This window comes from Hipposideros armiger, unplaced genomic scaffold (genome assembly GCF_001890085.2).
Source record: "Hipposideros armiger isolate ML-2016 unplaced genomic scaffold, ASM189008v1 scaffold_508, whole genome shotgun sequence".
Lineage (NCBI taxonomy): Eukaryota > Metazoa > Chordata > Mammalia > Chiroptera > Hipposideridae > Hipposideros > Hipposideros armiger.
The window spans coordinates 871,962-891,731 of record NW_017731858.1 but is presented as its reverse complement, the minus strand read 5'-3'; the positions used below and the strand labels follow the sequence as shown (position 1 = coordinate 891,731).

General features: G+C 41.2%; 1 protein-coding gene across 1 annotated transcript; it reads right to left on the bottom strand.

The window, feature by feature from the left end:
- Window positions 1–1,956: 1,956 nt before the first annotated feature.
- PGRMC1 (progesterone receptor membrane component 1) lies at window positions 1,957–9,850 on the bottom strand. Its single transcript, XM_019667853.1, has 3 exons — window positions 9,430–9,850; window positions 5,890–6,045; window positions 1,957–3,267 (listed from the first exon to the last, which is right to left on the bottom strand). The coding sequence occupies exons 1-3, from the start codon at window positions 9,752–9,754 to the stop codon at window positions 3,164–3,166; spliced, it is 585 nt and encodes a 194-aa protein (XP_019523398.1). The 5' UTR covers window positions 9,755–9,850; the 3' UTR covers window positions 1,957–3,163.
- Window positions 9,851–19,770: the final 9,920 nt, after the last annotated feature.

The window sequence follows — 19,770 nt, the reverse complement described above, 5'->3', positions numbered from 1 at the left end:
TGTTGATTCCAATGGGAGGGGGTAAGTTCCTACCTGTGGTACGCTGCCTTGCACTACCTTTACTGATCCTTTTTCTCATGTGTTGGTAGAGAAATAATACATATTTAATTTTCAGATAAGTTAAAAATAAAATTGCCATAGTGAATAGAGTCTTGGTTCATTAACCATATTATTGGCTGGAATTTTGGACATCTACAATAACATTTTCTATGAAAATATGCATGTCTAGTTTCAATATTGTTTCTATGCAACTTCTCCCTTGATGATGCTAGTTTATAGGAATTGACTGTCAGAGATCATGAAACCAGTTTTATTTTCATTTTGGATAAATTGAAATGATGATATTGGACTTAAATCTCTTCTCCCTTCGGCCAAGGCTATACCAGTGCTATGGAAAGGTAACAGATGGATCGAATCCATGGAATCTCCTTTCTTCCTTTCAGCCCTTGGTGGAAGTTATAGTGTCCCAAAACAAGTGTGGGTGTGGGATGGGGTGTCTAGTCAGAGAAGCTAGGGGCCTCAGTAATCAGTCTTTGACCATTCGCGAGTTAACTATATTTTCATATGAAATGTACAGAAATTGCCTCTAAGTATTATTTATACAATGAAGGCAGACTGTACCTTAGAGTCCAATTTGGGCACTTGAGAGCTGAAAGGGTCCTTGTTGGGTTCAAAGGGCTTTTCTGACACAGCAAGGGCTATATGGATGCTTTTTCTGGATTTCAGATTTGCATGTTTGGCCCTCTGTAGTAAGGTGAATGTAACATTATGTAAAGAAGCCACAGATTTGGAGAGATACTGAAAACACTTAGAGAATGCTTAGAACCCAGAGATGCTGGTACTGAGAACAGTGTCTCTGCAGGGGTTGGATGAAAGCAGGTGGGGAGCAAACATGTTCTCCTACTTCCCCCACTGGCCCAAGGTGGTTGCAACCCTTCCCTCATCTTCTTGAATGGCGCCTTTTACATAAAATGCCTCACAAATATGTGAGCTGGATTTGCGGTTTTTTAGATCAAAGTCCTGCCTTATAGTAATATCCTTTAACCTATAGTCAACACAATGTTGATTTAGTTCTGAATGGAGGGAAATCAGGCTATTTGGGATTGACACTTTAAATAGGTTCTGGATGTTTTCGTGTTGGCATCAGACAGATCTGTTTAACTTTGGAAAAGGAGTAGCCTAATCTTCACATCTAAATGAGATTTCAGGCAGCAAAGGTGGCCCAAGTTGTTCTCGCCCACTCCTCCCCCAAAGCATAGGAGGATGCATAACATTGTTTGGCACAAGACAGGCAACTCGAATATTTGTTGAATGCAATCTAGTTGGGGACAGGGGCATGTTTAAAAACAAAACCATGGAATAATATGGTTTAATAACATAAAACAAGGCAAAGCTGTCAGCCCTCTTTGGTTCAGGGAGTACATCTCTTGTCAGAAAACTGCCAACTTTAAAAGGACAAAACACTTAACATTCAGAATAATCATATGTCTGTGTTCATACAGCTGACTATATGCAAATCTGCTATCCTCCTTTTGACATGAAGTGAATTAACTTTGCTACTCTAAGGTTTCCTGAATACTTTCCTGATCAGATACATCAAAACAAAAACAAAACAAAACCGTGCCTTGGCACTTGGTAACAATGCCTTCTGTAAAATTACCCCTTAAAACCCTTGCTATATATAGACCTCAAATGTAGAGGTCTGCCTTTGAGTTTAGAAAGTTCTGATTTAAAGAGGCAGAATTTGACAAGTCACCAAAAATCAATTAAATTCACCATTTCTTAACAGGACAAGCTGGTATTTGGTTTGTGGTGTGAGGCATCTGAAGTTTTAGCTCTCGTTTCTTTTGGAATACAAAAAAACACTCAAAAGTGAAACTTAGTATTAAGATAAAGTAAAATGATTGAATCTGGTTCTTAGATTAAGGTTTTAAAAGAATAAAACCCACCACACTATACTGGGTAAAACTATTTTATTAACTGACCAAAGCACTTCATTTTGTTTTCTGATTTGAGGTAAAACCATTAAACACGGTTCACAAGAAAATACAATGAAAATACTATTCAACTACAATTACAAGAGTTTGAAACCTCACTAGTTGTTCATATACCTTTACAAATTCATACAACTGTACAGTCTACTTAGGCTAAGTTTATTGTTAACCAAAAGACCAGTGTCAAAGATCTAGACACTTTACTACTCTTGCAGTGGCTATAGTTTTGTGACAACAGAAGAGTAACTGTTACCTTATGAATATACTTCACTTCTTCAAAAACTGCTTGGCTACTGATGTGTAGTGTTTCCTCATTCTTCGGGGCTATGTGTGAAGGCTCTCAGGAGAGCAAACACCTGTTCTACATGCCTCTCTCATGTCAGATCGTGTAAAATAACCATTGCCCCACCATGAATACAGGAATTGGGAAGATAGTCCTACAATCTTTTTCATGTATTTAGGTTTTGAGGCAAGCCAGTTGATTTTCCCCCAAAGCTTTCTTTTGAATGTTCAGATCCGTTTTTAATCCTCACTATAGATTACTGTTAGTGAGGGTGTTCCTGAGGGTCTGAAGGACAATGAAGCTGCTGTCTCAAAAAATTTAATGTATTTCTTCCAGCTAAGCCCAGCTTTGAAATTTCATTTTGTTACTGGACACCTCTGTTTAATCGATACTAAATAAAGCCTTTGAGATACTGCAGATTTGCTTTAGAGGTAGATAAAACAGAAATCATGCAGCTAAATCAATTGAGAAATAAGAAATTTGCTGTCTTTAGAGAATATCATGACTAAAAGTTGATCCTTTGTTTTAGGTGCTTGAAAGGACTTCGCACATTTTACATTTTTACCTGTTTCAGGGAAATACCCAAGTTTTACCTGCTCTCAGGAAAACAAATGTAGATTCAGCCTGTACTAACTACAGATAGAAGAAAAACAGTACTAACATTTGTATTACAGCACTGCAATTCACTTTCTGGATTTGTGACACAAACATATCATGCATTCTAAGACAAGTTAATTTTATCGGGTCACTAGTGATGTTAATTTAAAAATTTTACAGCAAGTTCAAAACTTTTCTAAATATTGAAATCACCACGTTTTAAAGACAGACTGGAATGTTACAAATGATTCTTCAAAATACAAAAATAGATATGCTTCCACTGAATGCTTTAATCATTTTTCCGAGCATTTTCATCTTTTGGTTCATCCTCATCTGAGTACACGGTGGGCTCCTCCCCCTCCTTCAGCAGTTTGCCCACATGATGATACTTGACTAGAGGTAGAGAGGAAAACACAAATGGTCATTCTCATGCTTGACAGGAAATCACATTTCATGTTAAAGCGTTTGAGGCCTACAATCTACACAGCAATGTACTGGGCTTCTTAGTTTTGTTCAGAAGACAAAAATATAAAACAGGTAGTGATGTCTGACAATGAGTATGCAATGAGTGTCCAAACGAGTTGTGTTTGTGTTTATTGTGAGTAAGTGTTTAGAAGAACAGGGGCTTGTTATGAGTTAGTAAGAAGGGTTGCAGAACACTTCATAGAAGAAGGATGTGCTTTGAAAAATGTACAGAAGGATTTGAGGCGGGGGGATTTCCAGAAAATGAAAACACCACATACAAAAGCATGCAGGTGAGACTGAATGTATCTGGGGAGCAATTACAGAGCCCAAGTTGGCAGAAATACAGTAAGAATAAGGTTGGCTGAGCAGTGTGGGGAAATATGAAAGATGTGGAAAGCCAGCCTGAGGAGTTTGGACTTATCCTATAGGTGGCAAAGGGCACTGAAGGTTTATGACAAAGGATAAAATAGTACTTTGGCAACAGTGATATCACTGTGGTATTAAGGGCAGATTACAGTAAGGAGAGAGCAAGAACAGGGTGACCAGGAGGCTGGTGGGCAGATCCACATGTGAAAGAACAAGAGGCAGGAGTAGGGGAGTGTGGGAATGGAAAGGAAACATGAGATAATTTAAAGAACTGGAAACATGAGTTAATGAAGTGAAAACTGGAGATTCCATGGACTGAAATGGGGACTCTGGAGAGGGAGCCACTTTGGAGGGGAACATGACAGATTTACTACAAGGTCTGGAGAAGTGAAGTTAGTATTGGCAAGAAGCAGGTCCCTGGAAACCTTTTAGAAAGTTCAGTCGAATTGTGGGTCTAGAAACCATACTGTAGGGAGTAAGGAGGTACAGAGAGGAAATGAAGCAGTGGCTAGGAACCATCACTTACTAGGTGGTGGTTGACAGTCCAAGTGAAGGAATGATAATAGTCTAGTGGATGGAGAGGATAGACAGCAGATGAAATTTTTCTCCAACATGATGAAAAAGTGTTAGGTAATTAAAGGAAGTGGTAAAGGAGGCAGGAGAGCACTGGAGATGTTGGGGAAAACAGATTTAAAAGGATAAACCAGAATGCAAGACTTGAGAAGGGATGGAGTTAGCAAACCATCATCAAAATGGCTTGTACCACTGTGGCCAAGCTAATACAGGGTTAATCATCTCAATGTCAGAGGCCAAAATGGCAGAGCCTTCTTTCCCAATATGGGTAGGAATTACAGGAGTACCCAACCTGTCTAACCAGGTAATCAGAGCTGCTTTTGTGTGAAATAATCACCAGAAACAATTGGAACTTCCCTGTCTGAACATATTATAAATGTCCCTAAGGGTGCTGGGGACTGTGCAAGACAAATAAAAGCCATGGGGCCTGAGAAACCTGCTTTAAGGGAAATCCACACCAGCCCTGAGTGTAGCGGAAGTTTCCCAACAGTATTTGGGGCTAGCCTTAGTTTAAAGGGGGAAAACCCACACTTTTTACCCCACCGATGAAGGCAAGCCCTAGATAATAGAGCTTTGTAAGTTATAAATTACAACTCATTGGTTTCTTATAGAAAAACCTATGGTTACAAAGGCATCTTGAGGATGCAAAAAATGAGGGACTATGTTAGATAGCTGATTAGGTTTTTCAACTAAAAAGACTTGCCTCTAGACTTGAAAGCTCTAGTCTGTTTGGGATCCAAACTCTAAAGGTAGAGCCATGTCTGCCTAATTATTAACCCAGAACTCTCTCTGAAGTAAGCCTTAATTTCAAAGAAAATTGTTGGATTTAGCCAACAAAAGTCAGCAATATTTAACTGATTATAGGGAACAGCAAATAGAAACCACATTTTGAATGAAAAATCTTCCTCAAAAAAAGGATTGTGGTCTTTATATACTGTTTGAAAGTCAGGAAAGATTATCATTCAAATTCTTAGCAATGAAATATTGCTAAAGGGATAATAAAACACGTGGGTTTGACAAAAGCCAATTCCTCAGAAGTTGAACTTAACCTCCATCCTTACTTATCCCCAAAGACCTCGGCCCATAGCAGAAGCCAGGAAACAAGTGTCTCTTTTTTCTTTTAAAAAATGCAGACACCATGGTTGCTGGGCAGATTATGAGCATCATTTGTAGATGAGGCCTATAGTTAGACTCAATTAAATCCAAAGAGAAGCTGTTCTGTGGAATACAAGTCTCCCATTCTTAACAGAAATATGGGCTGCTTTTAAACAGCAAGTTCTACAAGTGAGGAATTAGGAAAACCCTTTTCTACTGTAACTAAGATGGCTGCTCTCCTTCCCCCTCACACCAAGCACCAAATCCTAGTGTGGAATCTATGCAAACCTCTCAAATCTGAGTTTTCATGGAGGACGAGCTAAAAATTGGTATGCAATCATGGCAAGTGACTCAGCACTGCTGCAATTACTTCAAGCCATGAACTTGATCTGTCTAAGATTCAGAAGCCAATGAAAGTGTTTCCAAGTTTCAGCTGTTTAGTAGTAACTATTGGACTGCTGCGAATCCCATTACTGGTCAAAAGTTGATCCAGACACAATTTTAAAAAATGCTTACAAGTGAACTGAGAGTCCCAGTCACTCAGGGTCTCCTGCTGGGCAGGAGTGAGGTCAGAAAGGTCATCGTACTCATCCTTCAGCGCTTCCTTATCCAGGCAAAATGTGGCGAGGCCCCTGGATGCATCTCTTCCCGCAAAGACCCCATACGGCCCCTCTTTTAAAGACAAAACAAAACCAAAGACCAATTTTTTATTAGACAGTCAAGTTCTCTGTTGTTCATACACAGAAAATGGCTTCCTTACCTGTCAGCATAGAAAGCCCTCTTTTGGAATACCCAGTTCCATTTGGAAAACATAAGTGATGGTTATGCTTTAATCATTATGTAGTGGATAGTAAAAGACATGTTGTTATTAAACTTTTAAATAACTAAATCTAAATCAAAATGTTATACATTATCATCCATTTCCTGTAGTTTTCAAACAGCTAATAAAAAGGCCATAAAAGACTATCGGACCCATCCAAGATAATAATGAGTCCACGGCTCAGAATTCAGCTTTAGGACATTGAACCCAAAGCCTGGCTCTGTTCTGGGCACCTGGGCTACACCAGGGAAAGTTATGGTTTCTTAAGATAATAAACACTAAGGTTTTAGTAAATGAGACCATCTTCTTATAAATGTATTCTAATATGTTTTAATGAGTCAAAAGTATTGTAGAGAGATTTTTGTTGTGACACTGTATTAAACATTAACATGTGGCACCTGCAGGATAAATCATTTTATAAGACTATCAGAAATCTATCCACATTGCATAATCTTCACTGTCAATAAAGAGATAGTACAGAGATCAGCTCTGTCACTATTTTTGGTGGGCTTGAAGAGAAAGAAGACTAAAACTTTCATGGGAAATAAAGGCTGAATCAATACCCCAAAATAATTCTATAAAACATTAGAATGCTATTACACATATTATACTGAACTTTTGTCTAAGAGAGCAGTGACTCATCCTGTAGGTACTTAAAGTAGATGTTTACACTTATTTAAATATTGCACAAATAAATGAAAAGAATCCAGTGTACTTTAAACAATGTGTGTTTCCCCAAAGGTTGACTGGGTAGCAACCCTGACATTAAAAAGTTTGTAGGTAACCACTATGCCAAGTATGACACTGGGTCAAGCTTCAATATGGCCTGGTCACCTGTAACCTCAATCCACCAGGCTTTTTTTTTTAATTAGACGAAATTTAAGATCAACTTTTAAATGCAAATAAGATTCCAAAGAAAAATGGTTATTTTTAATCATTATTATATGCTCTCATTTCCACTGTTGGTGGAAAACAAAAACAAAAACAAAAAACCTTCACAAAATTTTCACGCATATAGACCTCTAATGGAAATAGTAGCATCTAGTGCTTGAAAATAGTCCAATTATACTGGCTTGGACCTTATCATTTCAGAAATTATGGTCACAGAATACTTAAACACAGTCTGAGAGGAACATAACAGACTTTGGAGAATATGTATTATTCACCAGAATATTCACTAGAATGTAAGATCCATGTGCAGAGATTTGTGTTTCTTGTTGTTCACTGCCATAGTCCCAGCACCTACAAAAGTGCCATGCATAGAATAGGCACTCAAATGTATGATACTTAGGAATCCTTTGTAACTTGAAGTATCCTTTCCACGTGATGTTATATATTCATGGTATCACGGGATAATACTGTAGGGTAGAGAGACTCAGAGTGGGCCATCCTTATGATTTTAAAGAGGGACAACTAAGGCCCAGAGAGGACAATGCTTTGCACTGGGTCACACAGCTGGTCAATTATCCAACCAGGGCTAGAACCCAGGTTGCCTGACTCCATTTTGTGCTCTGTGCACAGGCCTACATTCCTCTTAATGACTTTGCAAACTACAATCATATGATGATGCCCCCTGCATGTGTTTTGACACCTTTATGGTGTAGCTCAGTAATAACAGGTATTTACAGGATTATGTTTATTGATAATGTCTCTAGGAGTGCTGCTATAAGTGACAATATAGGTGTGGTTTTCAAGTTATTTTGACAGTTACATGTCTGCAGAAAGTAGGTCTTCTAAATGAGCCACAAGGAAAAACTGCTAAGTGGGAGAGTTCTTTAAGAATTTTAACACATCTGAGTTTGATTCGTTAGACAGGGAGAGTAAGACAAAGCAGAAGTGGGGATGTCTAGATTGCTGCCTTCTGTACTCTTCCGGCTCTTCAGAGCAGCAGGAAAGAGAGTGCTGTCAATGTGGACACACTCCTTGAACTTCCTAATTTTAGAAGAGTCCATATTGGAGGAGTTAAAATAAAATGTCTTCCACCTCCTCTGCAAATACTCTATAAAGCAGGGCTTTTCAAACCGGGCTGCATTGGCCTGGGGAAACATGTTAAAAGTGCAGATTCCAGGTGATCTCCCCCACACACTCTTCCGTTGTTATGGTGATTAGAAGGGAATCAGTATTTCAACTCATTTGCATCAAATGACTCTAATCCAGCCAGGTTTAAAAAGCCTCATCTCTAAGGCCCCTTCAAGCCTGCCCCCTCCAACAGCTCAGCAGTCATCCATCCACCCCTCATTTCCCTTCTGGTTGGCTTATCCCGAATCCCCACAGCCAGCAGCCTTCAGAGCCCTACCCCTTTTGTTTCTCAGGATCCTCCCACTTCTCCCTCCCTCCATTTTTCATTCTGGCTTCTAGTCCTTTCTCTCCTGATGTAGTCTAAAGTATTAGCTTCTCATATTGCTACATTCCCACTGTCCACCGCATCCAGCCTTTATTCCTCCTTCAACCAGCTCTCTTCCCCCTACGGAACGTCCCTTGTTCACCTTTCAGCTTTTCCCAGTCTGCCACACACAGCGCGCGCGCACACATGCCACACACGTACCTGACACATGCCACATTCCAAGCACGCGCGCACGCGCACACACACGCCTGACAAGCCACATACACTGACAATGCATATAGAGTGCACACTCACATCATTCGCCCCCACGCACGATGCGTCTACCTGCTGCTAATCCCATCTCCCTTTCCTTCTCCCACACCCTCACATTCCACCATGGCTACTCCTGGCGTCATCGGCCTTCGCGTCCTCTCCAAGGCTGGACCTCCCTCCTCCTGCCCTCCCCCCCCGGCCTCCCTCAAGACACCCCCGTCTCCTTTCTTCAGCCCAACACCACCCCCTCCTTTCAGGAAAACCCAAACCTGATACCTTTAAAACTCCCCCAACACTGCATTGTGCTGTGCCCCCTACTCCTTTTACAGCTTCGCGATCTCATCCACCCACCCCGGCTTAAAGGCATCAGCCTCTCCATCCCCTATGCCGACGCTAGCGGCGCAAGGCCGGGAATCTACGTCCCCCACTGGCCCACAGCCCTTCTGGAGCGCCCTTTGCCCCTCGCCCGCTGGGGGAGCCGCCCTGCCACCACCGCCTGGCTCTCCGCTTGCCCGCCCTCACTGTCTCGTCGCCATTCCTCTCCCCGGGGGCGCTCTGCTCCCCCCTCGACCCTCCCGGATCTTGCCCCGTGCCGGGGCCCCTTCCTTTGTCTCCGCGCCCCCAGGGCAGGCCGCCATACCGGGCCCGTAGAACTTGCGACCTTTGGTCACGTCGAACACCTTGCCGTTGATGGCCATGAGTATGCGCGGGTCCTGGACGCCGTCGAAGTGCCGCAGCTCAGCAGGGGTGAAGTCGCGCCGCTTAAGGCGGGGCAGCGGGGGCGGCTCGTCGTCGTCGCCGTCGCTGCTGGCCGCCGGCTGGTCCCCGCGCACGATCTTGTAAAGCAGGAAGATGCAGAGGCCGAGCAGCAGCAGGTTGAGCGGCGACATGAAAATCTCGTTCAGCAGCCCGCCCTCCAGCTCGTTCGGGTCGGCGCCCGTCGCCACCACATCGTCGGCAGCCATGATCGCTGGAGCAAAGGTTGGCCTCGGCTGGGGAGGGCTCCGGAACTCACTGCTTTCTCCTCCCTCTCTGAGAGCTAGTGGCGCCTGAGGATCGGCGGACAAGGACTAGGAGGGGGAGGAGGCGGGGCCAAATGGGAGGAGCCTCCAGCTCCTCCTCTCCCGAAGCTGCGGATGCTCGCAGCCCAGCTGAGTCCCGCTCCGCCCAGCCCAGGCCCCCCACCTTCCTGTGGATCGTAGGCCCCCTCCCCCAGCCGGATCCGGCCTTCCCGCCAGAGAAAGAGCTGAGCCGACCCCTCAGTTCCAACTGGGAGGCCTCGGCCCCCTCTAGACGTAATCCTCACGCCAACTGGCTCACCGCTACGCAGGGCGTAGCCGTCCTCCGCACCCCGCTCGCTCCTCGCGCACAGGCCCACTCAGAGAGCCTGGGTTCTGCTAACCTCTGTCTAAGACCCCCTCCGTCATTTGATGCTCACCAAACACCGACTCCACTTCTCTTGCTTCAGGCTTCTCCCTCGCTTCAATTCCAAAGCCTCATCTTTCCCCGGCCATACCCCAGGACCTCGAAGCCTTCTTAGAAGACAGTAAATTTACTCCCCGAGCTCCTTTTCCACCTTTGAGACCCAGCCTACCTATTTTCCACCTTAGGAGCCCCCATTCGCTCTCATGACGACACTTCTCCAATCTGCCCCCACATGCTGTGGGGCAAACACCCCAGGAATAGCTAGTCAGGGCACAGGCCCCCGTCTGACAGCTCCCCCAAACTGGGGAAACGGATCAAATTGCGCGATTTACTATGGGTTGTTTCTCAGAAAACTAAACCCTTCTGCAATCACTGATTTGTTCAGTCCCCACACGTCCGCAAGTAACATTCTGTTGCGCTTTTTTTCTCTCTCAGAATAATGAGCAAAAGTTTCTTTGTTTGGCAGCGTTCTATTTGAAGTCTGTCGAACTACCCTTGGCAGTCATCATAACCCTGTGATGAAGCCCAGACTAAGGCGGGAGTTTGGAAGGATCCTAGGTTTGGTTCCTTCCTTTCCTAGGTATTTCATCCAGCCTTTGATGTGCTAACCGGCTGCACAGGAGCAGGCCTTATGGAGGAAGGGCTGTCTATGCCCTTTAGCGTCTTAATCTGGCTGCCCTCTTTATTGTGGCAGGGGGAGGGGAGCCGAAGAAAGGATGGGGGGTAATAATTAAAACCAAGCCATGCCCACATCTGCAGCCCAGAGCTTTACTTTTCCATCAGGAATTCTGTTCGCTTGCCCATAATTTATTCCCCCTCCCAACATGCAAGCTTCTTACTTCAGAATTCTGAAAATTTCTGGCAAAAACTGCTTCCATCCCTGCCCCGTCCCATCTTCTTAAATCATTTGAAAGTGCATGTGAGCTGAACAATCTTTAAATCTGCCCACACATGTTTTTTTTTTCCACAGATCTAAATTTAGGATAACCTGAAATGGCCATTTTAAATCCTTCGTCAAACCTCTTCAATTTACTCAAGGAGAAACTGGCTCAAAATCGTCTGTACTTAGTATCTAATTATTTTTTAAAAAAAGATTTTATTGAGGAATTGGGGGAGGAGAACAGACAAGTTGCTGTCCTTTTGTTCTTCAGTCTAGTTGTGGAGGAGGTCGCTTCACTGGCCCATGTTGGCATTATCATTGCGCTCTTCCCTGGTGAGGCAGTCGCTCACCAGCCATTGGATGGCCGCTCATGGCGGCTCACAGCAGCTCACGAAAGCGCATGCCAACTGCCGGCCTGCCCCACTGCAGCCTATGCTGTCTCCAGCGACTCACGGCAGCCGAGCTCCATGTCGAGCTGTTGTTCACCAATCTTAGCTATAGAGGGTGCAGCATTACTAGCCCTCATGTGGGATCCCAACCAGGGCCATGCTGCTCAGAGCTGGTGTCCCAAGCCAACTCCTAACCAACGTGCCACTTGGCCGGCTCTAATTATCTTTTTAAAAAATTATATGGCCAAGACATTTTTACAAACCAACAAACTTGTGAAAAATATTTTCACTTGAAACCAATATAATAGACAAAACAATATCTTTTAAGAGCTCATTTTAATTGATAAGAAACCCCAGAAGACTAGGCAATAAATGGGCAATAATAGAAATAGGTAGTACACAGAGGAGGAGATACTAATGGTGGATAAGTATATGAGAAATGCTTAGTCTCACTAGTAATAAGAAATGGAGATACTGCTGTCACCGTCAACATTGCTATAGGAAAGATAAAAGAAAAAAAGGATGCTATACAATGCTGGCAAGAAAGTGGTGAGACTCTAGTCACATCGTTGGGGGGAGTAAAAATTGGTATAACCTTTTGTTATCCATAAAAATATTTCTATCCATTAATCCCACCTCTAGAAGTCTGCTCTTTGATCCAGCAATTCCACTTCTAGGAATCTATCCCAAGGAAACACTTAGAAATGCAAACAAAGATTTCATTACTGAGATGCTCATCAGAAAGTAATTTTTAATATGGAAAAACTGGAAATAACCTGAATGTTCTATTTCAAGAAATAGCTAATTAGTTGACTTGAATTGTGACAAAACTATAAAATGGTATATGATACAGCCATCCAAATAGTATCATGATGTGGGAAAATACGTGTACTTATGTTTTAATCTTAAGCAGCAAAACAAGATACAAAACTATACACAGTATGAACTCAACTATGTAAAAAAAAAACGGAGTGAACGGTAGCATGAAAGAAAACATGCTAAAATGTTAACCATTGGGATTGTTAGTTCCTTCTTTATACTTTTCTACATTTTCCACTATGAGCACAGGCTCTTTTAACTTCAGGGAGGAAAATGGTTTATTATTTCTTTTCTGAAAAAATGTAGAATGGTAATACATGCTTACTATAGCAAACTTAATATGTACGTGTATAGAGTAAAAAAATGAAACTCATCTCCTTCTCCCAGCTCCCCAAACAATCTTTAGATCAGGCCCACACATTTGCAGTTTGGTTTATATTCCTATAGACATATGAAACACACACACACACGCACAGATTTTGACATAAAACTGGGGAAATCTTTATTTTTATTTTTCAATTGCAGTTAACATTCAATATTATATTAGTTTCAGGTATATATCATAGTGGCTAGACATTTATATAACTTACAAAGTGGTCCTCCCAATAAGCCTAGTACCCACTGGGCACCATACATAGTTATAACAATATTATGTACTATATTCCCTATGCTGTACTTAAAATAATAAAAGATTCATCCGTTTTTTTTCTAATAAAGAGATACAAAGTAAAAAATAAGAACAAGACAATAGCTCCCATCCAGATAACCTCTTTTGGAATTTTTTTAAAGTCATATTCATTTAAGGTAAAAAATTCAAACTATGGAACGATACAAAAGGTAAATTAAAGCCCCTCTCCCCACCCCTGATTCTCTCTCCTCAAAGGTAACCACTATTAAAAGTGGGGGATATGTCAGACAGAGAAAGACAAATACTGTATGATGGCTCTTGTATGAGCTCTGACAATTAAGTTTGCAAACTTGCCACCGTGCACTTACATTGACAGCACTGTACAAACAACTCGGTAAGGTTTCCTTACCTCAGGATATCAGTGCCTCACAGCTGTGTTCATGTCAACTTGTGGTGGTGTCTTGCTGAGTGATGTTCATTATTGTTGTTGTGTGTTTTCGTGTGCTGTTGTGAGAATGTCGGAGCTTGAATTAGAGCAAGGAACAAACACTAGATTTCTTGTTAAACTTGGCAAGAGTGGAAGTGAAATCAAGGACATGTTATTCCAAGTTTATGGGGATATTGCCATGAAGAAAATGGCAGTGTACAATGGATGAACCAGTTTTCTGAGGGGAGAGAGTGCATCATTGCTGAAGAGAGGTCAGGTCGGCCAGTAATGAGCAGAACTGATGAAAACATTACAAAGATTCATTGAATTGTGCGTCAAAATCATAGGCGGACTGTGAGAAGCATAGCCGACCAAGTACCGTAATTCCCATGTATAAGATGTACCCTTTCTCAAAAATTTGGGGGTCTAAAAACTAGGTGCATCTTATACAGTGGCTGTAGCTAATGTTTGGGAGTTTTGACAGTGATGGGGAGTTGTATGAATTTTATGATGAATAAAGCTAGAGTTCAATAACTTTATGTAATACATTTTTTTTTCAAATTTCGGGCCCCCAAATTAAGGTGTGTCTTATACATAGGGAAATACGATAAATATTGATAGAGAAACAGGAAAATCTTAACTGAAAATCTTAGCATGAGAAAGGTGTGTGAGAAAATGGTCCCACAAAATGGATTAAAGGCTTAAGTATAAAACCTGGGACCATAAAACTCCTAGAAGAAAATATAGGGTCTAAATTTGCAGACATCACCCTGAGCAATGTTTTTACTGATACATCCCCACGGGCTAAGGAAGTAAAAGAAAAAATGAACATATGGGACTATATCAAACTTAAAAGTTTTTTCACAACAAAAGAAACCATCAATAAAACAAAAAGGAGCCTACTGAATGGGAGAAGATATTTGCCAATGATATATCTGATAAGGGGTTAATATCCAAAATATACAAAATGTTCACGCAACTCAACACCAAAAAAACAAACAACCCAATTAAAAAATGGGCAGAGGATATGAAGAGACATTTCTCCATAGAGGACATACAGATGGCCAACAGGCATACGAAAAAATGTTCAACCTCGGGCTGGCCGAGTGGCGCGATGGTTAAGAGCTGGCTTGGGATGCCAGAGGGCCCCAGTTCGGATCCCACATATGAGGGCCAGTGACACTGCCCTCTACGGCTAAGATGCTGAACAACAGCTCAACCCAGAGCTGGGCTGCCGGGAGTGGCCGGCGAAGGCATCGGCTGCAGCCCCTGCTGCAGTGGGTTGCCATGGTCTACCGTGTGTAGCCAGCAGCCAGTGTGAGCGGCCATCCAGAAGTTGGCGACTGATCTGCCTCGCCCAGGAAGAGCGCAATGATGGTGCCAACTTGGGCCAGTGAAGCAACATCTTCCACAACTAGACTGAAGAACAAAAGGACAGCAACTTGTCTGTTCCCCTTTCCCCCAATTCCCCAGCGCTGTTCTCATCCCCCCAATTCCCCAATAAAAATCTTTAAAAAAAATGTTCAACCTCACTTAGCATTCGGGAAATGCAAATAAAAACCATGATGAGATACCACCTCACCCCGGTCAGAATGGCTATCATCAATAAATCAACAAACAACAAATGCTGGTGAGGTTGTGAGAAAAAGGGAACCCTGGTGCACTGCTGGTGGGACTGCAGACTGGTGCAGCCACTATGGAAATCAATATGGAGATATCTCAAAAAACTGGAAATGGAACTACCTTATGACCCAGCAATCCCACTCTTAGGTATTTATCCAAAAAAACCCCAAGACATTAATCCGAAAAAAATATATGCACCCCTATGTTCATTGTGGCGCTATTCACAATAGCCAAGACTTGGAAACAATCGAAATGCCCATTGGTAGATGACTGGATTAAGAAACTTTGGTACGTTTACACAATGGAGTATTACTCAGCTATAAAGAAGAAGGAAATAGTACCATTTGCAACAATATGGATGGACCTAGAGAACATTATGCTAAGTAAAATAAGTGAGTCAGAGAAAGACAAATACCATATGATCTCACTTATACATGGATTCTAAAAAACTGAATACATGAGAAATGTAAACAGAAATAGTCTCAGAGACACAGAGGAAAAACTGATGTTTGCTAGTTGGGAGGGGGTGGGGATGAAGGAGAAGGGGAAGGGATGAGACAATACAAATTGGTAACTACAATATGGCCTCAGGGATAGAAAAGACAGTCTTGTGAATATAATCAATAATGTAAATATTTATTAGGGGGCCAGATGGACTCATGTCTTGTTAGGGAGACCACTTCATAGTCAGTTTAGAGGCCTGACCACTGCACTGTATTTCTGAAGCTGTTGTTGAATAATATTGTTTGTCAACTATAATTATATATACATATAGTCACGGGACATGGAGTAGAGAGTGGGAATGGAGTTAATGGAATTGTAATAGATAAGCAAGATATCAGAGGTGGGAGGGCAGTAGATGGCGGGAGGTGGTTGTTACTTTGGGAGGGTGAAAGGATAACTATTGCATTGTTCTGTACACCTGAAACTAACAATAAAAAGTTTAAAAAAAGAAGTGGATTAGAATCAAGATAAAAAAATAAAATAAAATTTTAAATCACACACACACACAGAAAAAAACAACCCCAAAAATAGTCCCAAAGGAGCTCACCAATGAACAAAAGCAAAGGAGAGTTGAAGTTTAGCATGGCCTTTTGCAGAGGCAACACGATGTTTTGGGCCGTGTTATCACTGGTGATGAAACATAGGTGTACCAATACGACCCTGAAATAAAATGTCGAAGTCCACAATGGAAGTTATCCAATTCTCCATGACCAAAAAGTTCCATCAGCCCAAAACAAGAGTTAAAATGATGTTGCTAACCTTTTTTTAATATTGGAGGAATTATTCATTATGAATTTGTACCACCTGAACAAAGAGTTAACCAAGTTTACTACTTGGAAGTGCTGAAAAGGCTCCATGAAAAAGTTAGACAAAAGTTACCTGAACTTTTCACCAACAATTCATGGTTCTTGCATCATGACAATGCACCAGCTCACAGGGCACCGTCTGTGGGGGAGGTTTTAGCCAATAAACAAATAATTGTATTGGAACACCCTTCTTACTCACCTGATAGGGCCACTAATGACTTCTTTGTTTACCTGAAGATAAAGGAAATATTGAAAGGAAGACATTTTGATGCCACTCAGGATATCAAGAGTAATACGATGACAGTTCTGATGGCCATTCCAGAAAAAGAGTTCCAAAATGGCTTTGAAGATTGGACTAGGCACTGGCATCAGTGTGTAGCTTCCCAAAGGGAGTACTTCAAAGGTGACAATAGTGATATTCAGCAATGAGGTATATAGCACTTTTTCTAGGATGAGTTTGCAAAATTAATTGTCAGACTTCATATAAAAGCGTTAAAACCAGATTTGATGTTAAGTAAAGTGGGATCTTAGGTAACACTGGGATGTTGAGATTGTTGAAGAAAAGCATCCCACCATTCTGGCTCATGTCACAATATTGGGTGGAAAGGTCTTGTCCATAATGATAGTTCTTTTTTTTTTTTTACTGTTTCATTCTTTCTTTTTCCTCTTTATTATTATTATTATTATTATTATTATTATTATTATTATTATTATTAGTTTCAGGTATACAAAACAATGCAATAGTTATCCTTTTCACCCCTCACAAAGTGACAACCCACCTCCTCTCATTCACTGCCCCCCACCCCCGATATCATACATATCTATTACAATTCCATTGACTCCATTCCCACAATACACTCTACATCCCATGACTGTATATGTATTAAATTATAGTTGACATATAATATTATTCAACAGCAGCTTCAGGTGTACAGGCCTCTACACCATTCATGAAGTGGTCTAGTTCATAAGTTCTCTGGAAGTAAGCAAGGTGCTCCCGACTAAAAGAATCCTCTTCAGAAAATGAAAGTTGCATGTTCTTTGGCTTCAAATCAAGTACTAAAGCCTATTTACTTGACCTGAGGACTACTTATTTCCCAAGACATGTATGTTAAGTCTTTTAATGTTTCCAAACTTCCTGCCTCCTTTAAATTATTTTCAAAGATTTTTAAGGGCTTTTAAAGAGAAATAGCACAATTGGCAGACTAGCTTGAAAATGTGTGGGAAGTAATTGAATCTGACTAGTAATCAAACAAACCCAAAGGGACATAATAACAATACACCCTTTTTCATCATTCAAATTGCTGAAGTGTTCTTTTTTTGCCTTTGGCTTCTTGAAGCTTTTTAAGAAAGGTAATATTTGGTGTTGGGAAGCATGTAGTAAGACAAACACTCTGACACAATGCTGGTGAGAGTGAAATTGCTAGAACGAAAGATTCAGTTTGTTCAGCAATGTATTTAAGCTGCTAGACCATGTCTGCCATGTAGTAGGTGGCCAATAAATATTTGTTGAATTAAAGTATATTGTAAGTGGATATATACCTTCTAGAAAGTCCTTTCAGCAATATACATTAAGAGTCTCAAATTATTTGTAACCTGTGATGAAGGAATCTAACTTCCAGAAATTTTTCCTAGGGAAGTACTGAGGGATATGAACAGAGATTTGTATAGAAAAATCACAAAGCATGATAAAGTAGCAAAAACCTGGAAACCACCTAAGTATCCAAAGATGTTCCCCATCTCAATCAGAGTGAAAGCCCTAAGTCCTACAAGGCCCTACAGGATTTGAACCGCTCCACCTTACTCTTACCTTTAGGACTCTAGGACCTTGTTTCCCACTTCCTTCCCTCATCACTATACTCTAGCCACAGTGGCCTCCTTGCTGGCCCTTGAGCAATCAGGCATATTCCAGTTCTTCTATACCTGTGATTTGTTTTGCTGGAATGCTCTTTCCCAGATATTGTTATGTATCATTCTCTCACTGCTTTCAAATCTCAAAACATCCTTTCCCGATTCTCCATTCCTTTCCTCAGCTTTTCTTTTTCCATTGTATTTACTGCTTCTTTTTTCTTTCAGTGGCGTTTTAAAAATTATTATTATTAGTTTCTGCAATCCCACCAACAGTGCATAAGTGTTCCCTTTTCTTCACATCCTTGCCAGCACTTGTTTGTTGATTTATTGATGATAACCATTCTGACCGGAGTGAGGTGATATCTCATTGTGGTTTTTATTTGCATTTCTCTAATGATTAGTGAGGTTGAACATTTTTTCATGTCTGTTGGCCATCTGTATGTCTTCTTAATATACAGCAGAATTTCCTCACTTGTGGGTTATCCCCTCCAACTTCAATATAAGCTACAAGAGAACAGAGATTTTGTCTGTTTCACTCACCGCTGTATCTACTGTATTTAGAATAGTGACTGTCATACAGTAGGTGTTCAATAGATATTTGTGGACTTGAATTGATTAGAATATGAAAACACATTATGTTAAATATACATGCACAGAAAAAAATCTGAAGGAAATACACCTAAAAGTTAATTGCAGTTATCTCTGGGTTGCAAGATTATGGGTAATTTTTGCTTTCTTTTTTATACAATGAGCTTAAACTACTTTTATTATTGTAAAAAGCAATACAAAGTTCAAACTTTTAAAGGATAAAAAGAACAAAACACTAAAGTTTCCAACTATGTCTTGAGCAATAGAAGTATATGAATTCCATATTTCCAATTTCAGAGACTAAAATAGACAATGCTTGGTAATGAAACTTTAAAGAGACTCAAAAGGAGCTTGTCCACCCACATCCACTTGACTATCTTCTATTGAGCTCCTGCTCTATGCTAGGCTCTGTGGCAGATGCTAGGGATGTAAATTCTTGCCTCTCAAGGAAAAACCTCACCATATAGCAAGAGGAGACAACAGACAGTCAAAAGGTAATAGATGCTGTGGTTGAGGTCTGCACATGGTCAGGGGGATGTAGGCAAAGGAAAGATGGGGATGTTCTGATCTACGAAGGTTTCATACAGGAGGTAACATTTGAGCTGAGTCTTTAAAATGTTTACCAGGTGGACAAAGGAGGTATGAGTTTTCTAGGGAAACCAATGGTTCTCAAACTTTAGTGAGGATCAGAATAATCTGAAGTGTGGAGAGTACTTATTAAAATGTCTATTCCTAGGATAAACCCCCAAAGATTCTGATCCATTAAGTCTAAGGTAAAGCCTGGAAATCTTTGGTAATAGCTATCATTGAGCACTTATTATGGGCCAGGGATTATGCTAAGTGAGATAAATCAGACAGAGAAAGACAAATACTGTATGATATCACTCATATGTGGAATCTAAAAAAGCCAAACTTGGAAAAACAGAGAGTAAAATGATGGTTACCAGGGGTTGGGGGGTGGGGAGTATGACAGATGTTGTCTAAGAGTATGAACTTGCAGAGAGTAGTAAATAAGCCCTAGAGATTTAATGTACAGTACAG